The 15,898-nt window shown below is 37.6% G+C and overlaps 1 protein-coding gene across 1 annotated transcript in view; it reads left to right on the forward strand.

Moving 5' to 3' along the window:
• The window catches only part of LOC105222498 (5-hydroxytryptamine receptor 2A), a 170,870-nt gene that overhangs the window by 53,742 nt on the left and 101,230 nt on the right, over positions 1–15,898 (forward strand). The window contains exon 2 of the mRNA XM_049447508.1: positions 624–1,838. Within this exon, the coding sequence (XP_049303465.1) occupies positions 1,277–1,838 (562 nt within the window). The 5' untranslated portion in view covers positions 624–1,276. The remainder of the gene's footprint in view (positions 1–623; positions 1,839–15,898) is intronic.

The raw sequence follows: 15,898 nt of genomic DNA on the forward strand, positions 1-15,898 counted from the left end.
CACGAGCTTCAATTTCAGTCATCAAATAGTCGATTATGTGTAATTTTGCTGACTTACATACCAATTGAGCCAGAAATGGGCCTTATCGCTGAAAAAATTTGGCTCGAAAGCATCGTATCTTCTTGGAAATTTTTTAAGCACCAATAGAGCAAAGCGATGTGACTTGGGATTTCAATTTAAGATCTCGACGTAAAACGCGTCAAGTCGTACCATACGTGAGTCCAAATTGTTGCGCGCGGCACGAATATTATCTAATAATAATTGCTGGGTCTCAAGATGGCTGATGATGTTGCGAACTATAAGTTTTCAAAAGCCCAGTTTTTGAATATGGAGACCTCAGAGGTTTTGGCAGATACCTAACGTAAATATCGGTCAATCAGAGAGATATATGATTGAAACTATTAAACAATCTTTTCCTGATAATAATCTGCAAATGGGTATTAAAATGGGTACAATGAGAGATATTTCTTCTGGCTTCCATAAACGAATTGTAATTGATAATTTTAAATTTCGAGAATGCCACGGTTACAACCGAACATAGCACTTTCTGAACTAAGTTGAATTTAAAATAATTTTTTGAAACTGTTAATGCACAAATAACAATAACTTATTTCCATTTACAGGTGCGGCTCACGTTGTGGCTTCCAGTTGAATATAGAATCCAACAAATCGCGCATAAAAAAAGCAAAATTAAATCAAAACATCGGTAATTGTAATGTGAATAGGGTAAAAATATTTGCTCAATCGCAATTAGACAATTTCAAGACCTTGCAACAAAATGTTCCAACTATTATGTCTGCTAATTTCCTTGCCAAGGCGAAATGTCACGACGAGAGCATTAATTTCCCACTGCGAAATCAAAAGTAAAAATAAGAAATAAACGCAATAATTAATAAAAGAAAATAACGGCAAGAAAATCTACGCGCAACTTTGCAACAGCACGGAAGCTGCGAGTCTACACAGCGCAATATCCGCTCACCAGATACGAACGAGAGGAAACTCATTTGCGCCAAACTGTAAAACACGGCAGAAAGCACAAACGATACAATATAAGCAGGCGTACGAGACGTTGCAACATTGTTGTTGCATGCAAAAATATCAAAAACGCGTAAGCGGTTAAGTCTTTTTTAGCGCAAGTGATTTATTGAGCTCAAAGTTGCAGCTGACAGCAGGCGCATAAAATGCTGCACCAAATAATTACAACAACAACTGCAATTACGAACTGCTTATTAATTTCTTAAGCACAAATTCATTTACACACAAAAGTAAGTAGAACATGTTGCATGTGGCCATACAGCGCTTGGCGTCAGCTGACGCTGCTAAAGCGGCGGCGGCAGCGGCGCTCCCGTCAACATCGTCCGCAGCCGCGTCCTCAACGGCGTTCGACAGCGCCAGCTCCGAGCAGTTGTGGAGCAGTAATATATTCAGTGATGACGGCAGTGGCGAGGAGTTGTACGAGGCGTCTGGCTTTGCGGTGTTGTGGAGCACCGACAGCAACAACAACAATGTCACATTTAATACCACAGAATTTGTAATGGCTTCCGCGAATGGTATACTCCTGCGTACGATCACTTCGTTGCAAGACGTCACGACGGTGGCGACAGACTTCGTTGATCACCCCTTTGATCCGTATGAAACGCACGAGAACAACTATTGGGGTTTGCTGGCGCTGGTTTTGGTCTTCGCCACCGCCGCCGGCAATATTCTCGTCTGTCTGGCGATCTATTTGGAACGCCGTTTGCAGAATGTTACCAACTATTTTCTCATGTCGCTGGCGATCACTGATCTGATGGTGGCGGTGCTCGTGATGCCACTCGGCATACTGACGCTGGTGAAGGGTGAGTGGAAAAAGAAAATTTGACTTATAACAACGATTTTTATTTAAAAAAAAATACTTCAAAATTATTATATTTAAATTTTTTTTAAATTTTTCTCTCCAATTAAAATCTTTTTTTTTAACAAAAATGATAAATATAAAATTTTTAATTTTTTTTTTTAAATCATCTAAATTTGCTATAGTTGGTAACTCCCATTTGCATACAGCTATACCGAAATCACTGGTAATAAATTTAAAAATATTTGATTTTTGGTCTATCTGGCAACACTACATTAAAGTATAATAAAAATAGTAATTATACAATACAATACTAGTGGCACATACAAGTACATATGTATATTGGAAAGAAATTCTGGTTCTTCGCTTGCATTTCCATTGTCCTCAAAACCACTTACTTCGTATGTATATTCGTGTATATGGATATATGTGTGTAAATTATTCATAATATTTATATGTATATTTTTTTTCGTAATAATTATTAACTCACAAAGTGCTAATGTGTCCGGACACTTTTAAGTCAATATAAACAGGACAAAGTATTATGTTGCGTATACGACCTGTTGGACACGTTGAATATACTTGCAATCACAGGGTGTGCCAGCAAATTCTTTAAATAGCAATTAATCAAAATATGCGGCATAAAGTATATCGAAAGTGCGAAAATCTTTACACTACCCATAACAGTGGGGCAGGGAGAGTACAGAACCGCTTTTGGTCACTTTTAGCGCCAGACCATATTATTGTCAGGAAAAGCTAACTAGCTAATCTAATTAATATATCTTACAGATTTACCAACATTATTCTTTTTTACTGGCGTAGTAACCGCATACCCGGTTAACCACAGCGTGCCAGTCGTTTCTTCTTTTCGCAAGGTTGCGCCAATTGGAGATTCCAAGCGAAGCCAAGTCCTCCTCACCTGGTCTTTCCAACGGAATGGAGGTTTTCCTCAGTCATTGTCCCGTCCATCGCATCTCAGCCGGCGGTGGTATCAGCCATTACTCTAATGAGAACATCAACCAGTTGGGCAGCGGCACCTTCCCAATTAAGAGACCGGATATTCCAGGTGCATGCCCTCAAATCATAATCCTTAAGACTTTGCCAGGGGTGGTTATTAGAAGGGCGACCCTTATCCGAGGCTTTTGTTTCCTTTTCATTGGTAGGGTTTTTTACGTGGCGGGTCCCAAACCCAGGGCACAAGGAGATTTTCGCTTTTTCCCTTTAGCTCGCCTTCAAACGAATGATATTTGGCTACCCAGAGGGTACTTGGTCTAAGACCGGAAGTCGTGAGTTGCTTGAGCCATATGTAAAAGAATCATTTCTGGCCACTCTCAAGTGAATGGCGATCAGAGAACTTTCCTCACTTGCGTGAACTTCATCTTCCTCGAATATTTTAGATCATCTAAAAGTAAAAAAAGTACAGAGTAACTTGTAGTTTCACCATATGAAAAAAAACGTATTAACAAATTTATGATTAAAAATTGAAAAAAATATTTTTGAATTAATTTTTCAACTTTAAATTTAAATTTTCAATTTTGAAAACTAGATTTTCAAAATTTTTTATTTAAAAAATGTGCAACGGTAAATAAATCATAAATCACAAAATAAAAATTTATTTTCAATTTCATGTTCTCTATATAAGCACCCTGTATTTTCCATTAAATATCATTATCATCCGGATTTGCAGGCAAAAAAATGTAAAAACCGCAAATGGCGTTATTTTAATTATCTGCGCGGCAGGACATAGCAGCTACCAAATCCCCGCTACCGCAAAACCCTTGTTAACATGTTGCAACGTGACCAGAGCGCCGGGCTTAAGGTCAATAAATGCCAAATGGAAAAAGAGAGTGGGAGAGAGAAAAAACTGGTAAAGTAAATATTAGGTTCAACAGATTTTCAGGCGGGATTAACGGTTTGCACACCAACATACACATGTTATTATGCGTTTTCACAAATTATTACCGTTATTTAATTAAGAGTTGGAATTAAAAGTGGTCAGTGGCATTGGCAAGCCTGCGGGGGTTCGAAAATAAAGATATATAAACGGAAAATTATCGCCGCATTGAAAGCAATTACTGGATTAATTATAAATTAAATTGTTTTTTATTGAAAAAGTCATTAGTGAGATTAATTGTTTGTGTTGATGATGTGTCAGCAGCAGTAAGAGACACCGATACCGAATTATTTTTGTACTTTTTCAGGATCACTTTGACCAATATTGTTAATTATCCCGCTAAGTTTTCAACAAGTAGTGCCTCATTTATTGTAGTTTGGCTTTTGATCGGCTTGGGATGTTTAATATGTTTTCTACGGCTTGAAATTCTTCGTCGAAGAGCAACCGAAGCCACTGATATTGAGATTATCATAAATTAAAAGCTGTTTCTTCTCTGTTATCAAATCGCTGCTTTCGTCTTACAATTCTACAGTTCCAAACATAGAAAAGAAAATTTGACGCTGTTCCGACAATGGACTAAAATTCTGTTGCAATCTCTTAAACCTTAGTGGTAGTGCATAAAGAAAGGGGTGCAAAGCCAGCTAGGACAATTGAAAAGTCCTCGGCCTGCTATGGTAATACACTGATTATAGCGATTCTCCAACATTTTTATACCATTTTTTTTTAGTAAGCTCTGTCATTTGCTTCACAATAAGGCTCAGTGAAGGCGATCACCTATTCATTCAAAGAAAAATTTTTCGTTGCAAGCGTCCTTTTGAGATCTAAGAACACGAAATATTCGCTGGTGGCCACAGATCTAGAGAATACAAGCGAAGCAATTCGAAGTCTATTTCATGAATTTTTGTTTTCACTGACTTTTTTCACTAGTTGAAACCGCACTTTCTTTTTCTTCAAATGTGGCAGTTTTTAGATGATTTCGTTCTCCAAATAGTCAATAGTAGTTTGGAGCGGGTTCATTGACTGTAGTCCACTCAGATGACTGTCGATTGGATTACGGAGTGAAATGATGGAGCCATGTTTCATCCATTGTCACAAATCGACGCAAAAACTCGGATGCTTGGACATCTCCAATTACTGCTTCCACTCTTGAACTCGTCGCTGCTTTTGGCACTCGCGACACTCACTTTGTTCAGAGCTTTTTCATACCCAAATATTCGTGAGTGATATCATGTGTACGTTCAGTTGATATCTTCAGAGTACCTGCTGTGTCGAACAACTTCACTTTAAGGTCATGGAACATTATTTTCTGAATATTTTTGAAGTTTTCGTCTGTAAGAACTTCTTTTGGTCGTCCACTGCTTTCACCGTCTTCGGTGCTCATTTCATCACAAAGCAAAAATCGGGTAGAATATTTTATGCTGACATGCTCTTGTTACAGAAATGAGTAAAATCGGGTTAATTAATACCTTCCTTAGCCCCCATAGAATAGGTTAGATGACTGATCAAAAAGATCGCACGCGGACTGCTATATGTAGTCCTTTGTGAAGCCATAGAAAGGAAGAACTCCTGTGTTCGAAATATAAATTTCGCCACTCGGTGGGTTGTCCAAAGGTATGCGCAATCAAACGCGGGACAGTCAAGAAGGAAGTGTTGAGTTGTTTCCAAATCATTTTCTTCCATACAGCTTCTGCAGATGGTGTCCGGTAGGATTCCCAGCCTTACTGTGTGGACGCAAATAGGGCAAAGAGATCACCTGATCCTTTGCCATCGATCTTTGGTTAAAAGGCTTTTGCGACAGCGCATGTACCAATTGCGTCCCAGCGCTGATCAAGCTTTCGCGAAGCCCAGCTATTTAAAAGTAGTAGCAAGAGATTAAGGGAGCACCGATCCTCTCCCATTCTGCCGATAACGGCTCTAGAGTATCTTGCCTTGCTGGCTCATCAGCTTTACAGTTTCCTGCGATTCCACTGTGGCCGTCTTATCACGAATGCATTCGATGCTATTGATAGCGGTGTTAGACAGTGTTCGACCAGCCCTAAATGAGTTCAAGACTTGTATCTCCGCTCTGCTATCTGAGTGAATGGACTCTTCTCTAAAGGAGGCTGCACTCCGGAGCAGTAAATCTACTGCTACTTTAATGGCCACAACCTCGGCCTGGCAGGCACTGCAATAGTCAGTAAGTCTGAAACTGGAGTTGATAAAGAGCTCTCGACAGCAGATCTCCACCATGGAGTGCCTTTATGTTTCAAGACCATAAGAAGAAACTCTATACAATCCCTTTCTAAGCAGATGCCATATCTTGCTCGATTCAATCTAAGCTTGAACGTACTCGTAAACAATTTAACTTGACTCACGAAGAAAATTAGAGAGTATTTTATTACCTCAGCTTTCCTTTAACTTCTAAATTTGAAATACATGCTTTGCGCTGCGTAGAAAAACAGCAAATATCTTCTTTCAGCTGCAGTGCTTTCATGTCGAAAATACGTTCTTTGCCTTTCCCGCTCTCTATACTTTTCCTCTATGCATTTTCGTTTTTTTGCAAAGGAAACACTCATTTTGCTATTTTTAAATTCTTAGTCAATTTCTTTTCACTTAGATTTTCACTTTTTTCCCACGAAATTACAATACAATTTTTCATTCGAGCGGCCAAAGCTGCTGCGCTCACTGCTTTTATGCACAAAGCCACCGGAAAAGGAAATATTTATTTTGTGAAGCAATTGCAGCGCAAAGAATCGCATTAGCTGTGAGCTGCGCACTAATATACCAACATACCAACATACATACCAGCTGCAGTCCAGTTGCGGTGGCGCGCTGTGGCTGCTTCCTCTTTTCTCGCTTTTCTTTTTCTTTTTTTTCTTTTTTCGTTGGCGCCGCAAAATTCCAAGCGCATCCTTGGCGCTACTCAATTTCAGCGGCTTTTCTTGACTCGATGTGTTTGCCTCCTTTACACAGCAGCAACATTTTAGAGAAGCAAACACAACAACAAATTCAATTGAAGCATAAAAATATAAAAGCAAAGCCTTAGAGTTATGGAGAGAAGCGTAGAATCTCAGCTCACCTTTATTGCTGCTTTTTGTGGATTTTTTCTGCTTCCAGACAGTGGTGTGGCAGATATATTACAACAAAAGATTGCTTTAGCTGTAGCGAGCCACATTGAAGCACAGTGAAGCGTAGTCTGCGTGATATAGAATAGATTTGCATGTGAAAGCTCCTAACCAAGCGCTTTTGAAATTCTCTTTTGTTGCCTAATTCACTTTCAATTGCTGCTTTTCGGCTGATTCTACTCTTAATGTCGGACTTTGCTGCACAGCCGCGGGCTTTTTCGCTGACTGTGTGAGGTTAAGGCGATTTTATTGTGCTCACATTCAATTGTGTCGACTTCAGGGTAAGATTCTACAACTACATTCAAATTTAATTAGCCGCGTGGAAGTGCATTTCTTGCAACTGTTGCTTGTAAAGCTAATTAAATTTTTGCTTGGAACTTCTTGATTCCATTGAGCGGGTATTGAAGTTATACAGTCTAGATAAGTTTGTTTTGGATTTTTTAGTCTACACGTAAAGAATATCTTGGACTTGGCTCGGTTAGTCTTTTGTTCTGTACCCTTCATTAACTTTTGTCTCAGGCTACAGACCGTCATTCAAGCGAAATCGACTTACATCGTGGTAGAGATAAATATACTGCTCCGAAGTGCAGCCTGCTTCAGAGAGGAGTGTATTCACGCCGATAGCCAAGTGTATATACCGGCTTTGAGCTGTTTTTGTTGTAGCGAGTATCTAATCCCCGTTAGAATGGTAAGTGTAGGTGTGTAGGTGTTCGATAGGAGACATCAAGAGGCATCCTGTCATGGTCCGGAGTGCAGTATTCTAACAAGTCTGGACCTTCATCGTCTGCGTTTCACTGCAGCCATGTGATCATATTGGTGCGGCGTGGCTAAGAAGTTCATCGATTGCGTGCTCAAAACTTGTTAAGGAGTACATAACCTAATTACCAACAGCTTCACGTTTTTTTTTCATATTAGACTTGTATGGGTGCCAGGTCATAGCGGAATCGGCATAAACTTCAAAGCCGATAAGTTGCTAGTAGGGGAACCCTTACGCCAATTTCATTTGATTGGATTCAGTTGTCCGATGTGCTTTTTTGTTCTGGATTGTTTGATTGTTCTATTTCATCTTTTGTTGCTGACAGGCTCCATTGAACAACCACAACTTGTACGACTGTAATCGAACCGCTGTTGTAGGTGTTCCGACTGGGCACTATCCAATAAGTACACAGGACTAAATATATTATTGTAAGCTCTTTGTCAAGGCTGTTTGGAAGGTGAGGTAGAACCATATTATCACATTCTTCTCTATTGCCCGAGATTAGAATATCACGGCAGGTAGACCTATGAAGAACCTTGCGAGGTGCTGAGGTTTGCTTTATGTGCTTTAACAAGTTTGTGGTAAGCTCAGAACGCTTCCTCGATCTACAAAGCGATGGACTTTTCTTTGAGTTTTTGGATAACAAAAAGAACAAATATCAGCCACCGAGAGATCCATCGATTTTGGATCAACCCTACGTAACCTAATTCAGTTATGGTAGAAATTTCCATTAGTTGTATTTCAATAATGTAACATCTTTAGTCTCTATTTTTAGCGACCGCATCACGTTTAGCGCTGGTATCGTAAAGGATGACTACTCATCGACTACGTAACGGCAATTAATCTTTTATCGCTAAGTACCAAAACTGGTGCGTTACTTATTACCCTACCAAACTAACCTAACCTAACTTAATTCTCATAATCAACTTATAATTTATAGAATGGTATATTTTAGGAAGCACCACGTCATACTTGAAGTTACTCATACGCCAGGGCTGCTGCGCCTCTGCAAATGCCCCCTTTAAATTGCTAATCTTATGTCGTTCGATTACCTCAATTCTTCTGTCCGTTATTTTTATTTTCTCAACAAAAATGCAAGACAAAAACAAAAACAAGAAAATATGTGACATGATAATATATGCCTTCCGTAAATGTGAATTAATTTGGCTTCATCATAAATCTTAAGCGCAAGAACTGTTGACAAAATAACTTTATAACTACAGTATCTGAAAAAGCATAATTTATGCGCATATACTTACACAGTAGCACATATTCGATTGCATGTTTGTATGCTACGTGATGTCATGCTTCTTATAATACAGAGTAGCAGTATATAAGTCCGTGTGCGTGTCATGCGAGTGCCTCATGCATTCAGCCTAAAGCTGCTGCGTGGCTTAAAGCGCACTTGACTTCGCCGGCAACATTTCATTTAGTGCTAATCAGTGAGTAGTGAACAAGTGTACAACGGCATAAGCTTTTAATCGTATATAATCTGTCGCATAATGGCTTTTGACTGTTGTCACTGGCGGATTTGTGAAGCTCTTTGAAATTTCGCCGCCGCCATCGCCGTAACCGTCGGCGCAAGACGTGAGGTCGCAAATATTAGGCGGAGCTTAAGGAATATGTTTATACTCGTATATATTATATAATTTCATCAACGTAAGTACTTTATCATGTGTGTGTATATGTGTGAATTACAAGCTTATTATAGAAAAATATGCCGAAAGAATCCTTTAAGGGGGTATTCTACTCTAGAATTTTGAAAAATTAGATTTTTTTTCATATATTTAAAGTTTAGACCCTTAAGAACATATCCTCCAAAGGATTTTTAAAAATTAAAATTATTTTAAGAGCTACAGTTACTTTAGTGACGCAGTACCTAGCCCGGTATGTAAGTAGACTCACTGTTTTAAACGCGTTTTTCTCGAAACTACTTTCTTCCACACGGTACCGGCATTATCTCAAGTTCTAAGCAACAGATTTACTTGAAATTTTGTGTGAACCTTCTTTATGTAATCCTTTATGATTTATCTTTATATAATCCTTAATCCTTTGTTTTTAAAATTAAAAAAAAAATCAGGAATTTCAAAAAAAGGCGTAAAAAATGATTTTTATTTTCAGGCAGTCGCCATGTTTTTTTACACCTGTCTCTTAAACCCCCCCTTTAATTATTTTAATTTTTAATATTTATTTGTAAAATTTTTTTTCTGTATTCAATATCAATAAAAACACCATAAAAAATGGATGATAAAAATATTTTTGGTTTTTTTTTTAAATAAAATTCAAAAAAACTGCCAAAAATTTGATTTTTCGAGTAGAATGGGGACAGGTGTAAAAAAACATGGCGCATCCTGGTGACATAGAGCTGATTCATCAGCGAGGCTACATTTTAGAAAGCTGTAACTCAAAAACTATTTAAGTTCGCGATTTAAAATTTTAGTACGATATTTTTAAAGGTAAATTTCATCGAAAAATGCAAATAATAAAATAAGCAGTTTCTCAAAATTGTACAATAGTTGTCGCCCTTAACGTTTCCAATATTACTGACTCTTTCATATCTCCAGCAGCTTTCAATCCGTCGACTTCGTTGCTGTTGTTTCCAATTTTATGCCCATCAACTGTGTACATCGATATAATTGTCAAATTTGTATTTGCTGGTAGTTTCCATTTTAGTGGCCACCAACTGTATACTTCGATAAATTAATATATGTAGTTGTCACTATTCGCTACCTTCCGCACGGTTAGCTGAAATATTGGCGGCGTCAATTATACTCTCTCTCTCTCTCTCATAACGAATTCGTTTAGATAAATGATGCTGTGAATTACTGCTGCCATCAACTAGATTCACACACATACACCGATGCACATAAAGTCATTGGAAAATATTATAATAATAGTGAAATCAACTCCCCCCGCTGACCGAAACGGCATAATAGGCGCTCACGTGCCACAAATCGCAAACAAAAACAGTCATCAAGGTATGCGTGAAATAGTTGAAGCGCTGCAAAAAGCAAAATAAATGCGATTTAAGCAAAGGCGACATACGCCGAGCACTGCGTACATCTTTATTTGTGCATTCATGTGTGGCAATATTAAAAACTGAGCTGGTGTGCGTGCGTCTAAGTTTTTCGTGTGATTAAGAGGATAAAAGAAGTGTGTGCGCACACCCACACACAAATAGAAAACACACACATGTTCACTGATATGTGTGACTGATAGCACACCGTTATGCAGCGGCAACAACCACCGACAACAACAATGGCGAAAGTTTCGCGCTGCCAAAGTGCCAGCGCAGACATTTTCGTTTGTCATTAATCTTTGCGCCTTAACGTACAAACAAACAAGCACTAACTGTAAATATAACTACACATGTATACGTATGTGTATGTGTATACATGTGTGTGTGCGTTTGGCTTAAAATCCAAAGAACACACTCGGTCACACGCTTGCAAAGCTGGCGCGCTACAGCCTTTTTACGCGAAAAGGCTTAGTTTTCTAGTTTGTACAACTGTTGTTGTTGTAGTTATTGCTGGCGTTTTACTCGTACATTTTTACCTTCGCCGTAGCCTTCGGCGTACAATCTCACCTGACGTCGCCTCTGCAGATAAGAAAATTACAAAAGCTCATGCCAAGTAAAGGCTGCTTAATGTTAGTGTTTTTGTTGTTCTTCAACGTGTCTAGCGCTTATGTGCTGCCAGCATGTAGTTTTGCTTAGGCAGTGCACAACCTGTCCGGTGCTGTTTACGAAAAGTTGTTGAGTTTGCTTTTCAGCTTTTTTCTCGCCTTCTGCTCTAAGCTGAATTATTTCGAACTCGCTTTGACATTTCCGCTTAAGTTTTTGGCGCGGCTGTAAGTGTGGAAGCTAGAAACACAAAAGCGCAAAGCCCGTCCTATTAAACAACCGTGCTTAACTCTTTTTGCTGCTTTTTGCCACAGCCTCGTTTCCGCTCATATGTTGGCCGACACAAAAGGTAGGTGCCTGATAAATCGAGAAGACTGATTTCTTTTGTTTGTGTGGCACATTCGGTAAATGGAACTATACCGTGAATATATATAGCATATGTATATGTATATAGATTACGATTTCTTTGCCTCATAGTTTTTCCTGGAAATTCACGGCAGTCCAACCGTATAATTTAGTTTTGGTTTCGTAACGATCACTCATCTCTATTCACTTTGTTATTACATAGGCATATATTTCCCGGCTTGTTGTGACAGCTGCACTTGTCCCTTTTACCTTTTTTGCATTGAGCATATAAATTACATATTTAAAGGCATGTCACATATATTTTCTCGTAAAAAATTTGCATATTTATGAAAACTTTTGATAGGTGAACTGCATAAATCTTGTGTAGAGTAAAGAAATAAAAGAACTCAAGCTTCGGGCATTTCTTCAAAGAAAAAAATTTATATATAAAGAAAAAATAAATAGAGAAAACTATAAAGCTCTTATAGTGGCTGCAATGTGTATATATTTCATAGAGATCTTTATTCATGCCCAGAAGTTATATTTTAATGAAGAAGTTACTTCAACCAAGAAAAATAAGCAAAAAATATTGGGTAGTCGAAAAAGTCTTTTCGTATTTCTAATCAAGCTTCAACTTATTTTTTTTATATATAGTTATAATGAAATTTAATGAACCAAGTATATACCATTTTGGTCGAACACTTTTAGCCATTTTTCTGTTAGAGACATTATTCCATCAGTGTAAAACTTTTCTGGTTTCTCGGCGAAAAACTGGGACTACTAGTTTTCACAGGCGTCTATTGAAGCCAGCTTTACTCCATTGCTAGCTCTCGTTTTGCCGAGTCATCAAAGATGTGTTTGGTCTAGCGTTGTCCTGATAGAAAACGAAGCCCTTTCTGCTGATCAGTTCTGAACGTTTTTATTTGCTCGCTTCAATCTCATCATTTTTGACAGTATTCAATCGTTCGACCAGGTCAGTTCATAGTGGATGATTCTTTTCCACAAAATAGTCAGCATAATCGTTAAAAGCATCAATCCGTCTCCATTTTTTGACCTGAGCTTGGTGGCTGCTTCAATGAATAACTCGCGTTTCAATTGGTCATCGAGAATCAAAGTCATTCAATAAATTGACATATTTTAATGAAATTATTGGTGCAGGTTTTATTATTTTTTAACAGAACTGTTATGTCAGGAGTGAGCCGAGTTAATATCCGATTTCACCCATTTTCACACTGTCGGTAGGAGTTCGTTTGGTTATTGTCGCTTTCGTGGTTTAGGAGAAATGAACATTAAGCTTATTTGACGGGGCCATGTCGACTTTTTCAAAATTTTTTGAATTACCAAGGTTTGTTTGTATTATTTCCCCATTTCAATGATTACAAAAAGACTGACCATTTCAAATTTTTCTCTATACATAGGTATATTTAAAATCGTTCAATTACATAAAAAAACATATGTATTTTGAAATATATTTTTACTACACGTACTAGTAAAAGTTTGAGTGAGCATTTTTAAATTCGAAATTTGAAAAAATATTGGTTGATTCAATCAACCCATCCGTGCCTTATTGAAGTTATTATCAAGTGCATTCCGTTTGAGATCAAATAGTTCAAAAAAACTCTTGACTTTTTCCTATATAGGATATACTATATGCATTTTCATTTACTTATATACTTGTATAATATATGTATCTACATATTTCTACATTTCTTCACACTTACATATATAATTAATTGTTTTTGTTTATGAAGCTTACTTTTGGATTCATCCAATAGTCTGGATATGTAAAGCAATAAAGGTACTATAAATATTAAAAGTAAAGTGTTAGCTTCGTTGCAAGCCTCACACTTCACAAATACAGAGGCTTTTTTACAAAATTTTGGTTTTAATCGGTCAGTTTATATGGCAGATATATGCTGTATGAATTAGGTCTGAACAATTTCTGCAAAGGCTACATTATTGTCTATAATCCATAGCGATATTTTTTAGAGAGCTCTTCAAGTACTATTTTAAAGCTACTTTATTACTGAGCGCTTTCCCAGGAATGATAAAACAGTTGAAACTGACTACATACTTATATGTAGTTTAAAGCTTCGTGTAGAATTCTTCTATTCTGACAGTTAGATTGCAGTGATTGGACCAGAAATCCCTTTAGAACTTGACATTAATGTGTGCTTTAAACAATAAATTCAATTAGCTAAAGTGGCCGTAGAAGTAAAAAGTATATAAACAATGCTAGCTTTGAACACCATGGCGTATGAGTAACATCTCGTATGTAAAAAGTTTATTGAAATTGCATTTGTAGCTAAAGAAATTGCTTACACTGCTTCCCAAATAACTAATTGCCGATCAATAAATAATTAATTCAAAATAGATGTGTGCGAAACAAAAGACCTTTCCTCAACTGAATCAACTAAAACAATCTTGTTTAATGCCCAAAGGGGACTTAGGTGTTTGCATGCATGTGCTGGCTAGAAAAATTTTGCATAAAATGCAATCTGACAAGGAATGCTTGAGTGGAAAGATTGGCAAGCCGTTAAAATCAGTTGTGCATTCCTGCTTTGTAGCATGGGAGAAGGTCGATAACTTAAAAAACAAAAAACAAAAATAAAGACATCAGCAAAGCAGCAAATTCTCCTCAACACTCAGCTACTTAGCAAGTCGTGCCAATGTCAGTGTAACACGTGCACTTGATTTTAATAGGCATTCCTCTTACGTGTTTCCTTATTTTCTAAGCATTATTCAAATTAAACACCGTCAAGTACGACTGCCAATCAATGAACGCCCCGGCGTATGAGCAACCTGCAGAGGATATGATATTTATTAGAAGGCGAGCACGAGTTATTCAAAGGCACTTCTTTTTGCATTTATTTATGTAGACAAATATATTATATGTATGTACATATTAGGGTGGTAAGTTATCGATTATTTAACACAGTAAAATTTCTATCAGTTAATTAAAATTTCGTTCAGTTTGTATGGCAGCTATATCCTTTGGTTAACTTATCTGAAAAATTTCTTCGGGGATCACACTTGTGCTTAAGACAATAGCCCATGTCAAAATTCGAGGAGATATCTCGTGAATTGAAAAAGTTGTCCATACAAGCATCTGAGACCGATCATTCAGTTTGTATGAAAGCTATATGCTATAGTTGTTCGATAACGGCGATTTCAATAAATGAGCAGCGCTTTAGGAGGAAAAGAACATGTGCAAAATTTCAGAACACTGTCTCTAAATTAGAATGACTAGTTCTTCGACTTTACCAATTTTTTTCATTATTTCGAACGGGTTTTCCGGCGCCATTCAAGAAAAATATAAAAACAATTTTTTGTTGTCCCACACTAATGCATATATGTATATGTAAGTCCATGTATATAACTACCTTTATGTACATGTACATAGCTACCTTTACATTGCTTGTTAAGCGCTGTGCAACTGCAAGGACATGAAATAAGGCAATGCAAAGCGTAGCGTTTTTGCTTACTTTGTAATATTTCTGTTTAGTATTGTGGTTGTTGTTGTTGTTGCTGCACTTCTAAGGACGTCAACTGTCTTTTGAAACGGTTAACAGCGCATACACACATACACAACAGACAGAGAGACAGACGAACACACACAGCAAGAGCAGCGCATGCAGTTTGCATTCAAGTGCAAGACTACCGTTATGAGGTCACGTGCCTTTAATAGAGGTTAAGCATGAGAGCGTTAAAGTCGTGCTGCTCTTAAAGCGCCACGTGAGCGTGCGGGCGGTGGGTATGAGAGCAAGGCAAAGGCCAGTAGCAGCGAGGTTCGTTCGTGGGTCGAGGCAATACTTAGTATAATGAGTGTTTTGCTTTAAAGCTGGTTTTAAAGCCACACAACGGTGGCATTCAGTGCAGTTGTGTGCTATGCAGCATGTGATTACTGATTTCTACGTTGTTTTTTGTTGTGGCGTGCACTTTCTTATCATTGTTATTGTTACCTTGACTAGGTATGATCCTGTGTGGGAGTATGTGTTTGTGTGATTATTAAAATATCGATCTTTTGTGCTGCCGTATTTTTCATGCTCATGACTGAGCTCTCATCATTTATGCCAATTCGTAATTTTAACGATTGCATACTTCTAGGCGTTTTGCCGAGAGTTTTGCCGGCGTTGCTGTGATGACTTTGTGCATACGGAAAGATTAAAATAATAATTGCAAAAGCTGACGCAAGCATTGCTATTAGAATTGAAATTTATATACGTATGTATATGTTTATAGAAAAGCATAGATGATTATATAATATTGCATAGAGGCAAGCATGACTGATTTTGAATATGCAAACAGTTTGGGAAAATAAATGTTTTTAGATTAAAGTTCA

Source organism: Bactrocera dorsalis, chromosome 2 (genome assembly GCF_023373825.1).
Source record: "Bactrocera dorsalis isolate Fly_Bdor chromosome 2, ASM2337382v1, whole genome shotgun sequence".
Classification (NCBI taxonomy): Eukaryota; Metazoa; Arthropoda; class Insecta; order Diptera; family Tephritidae; genus Bactrocera; species Bactrocera dorsalis.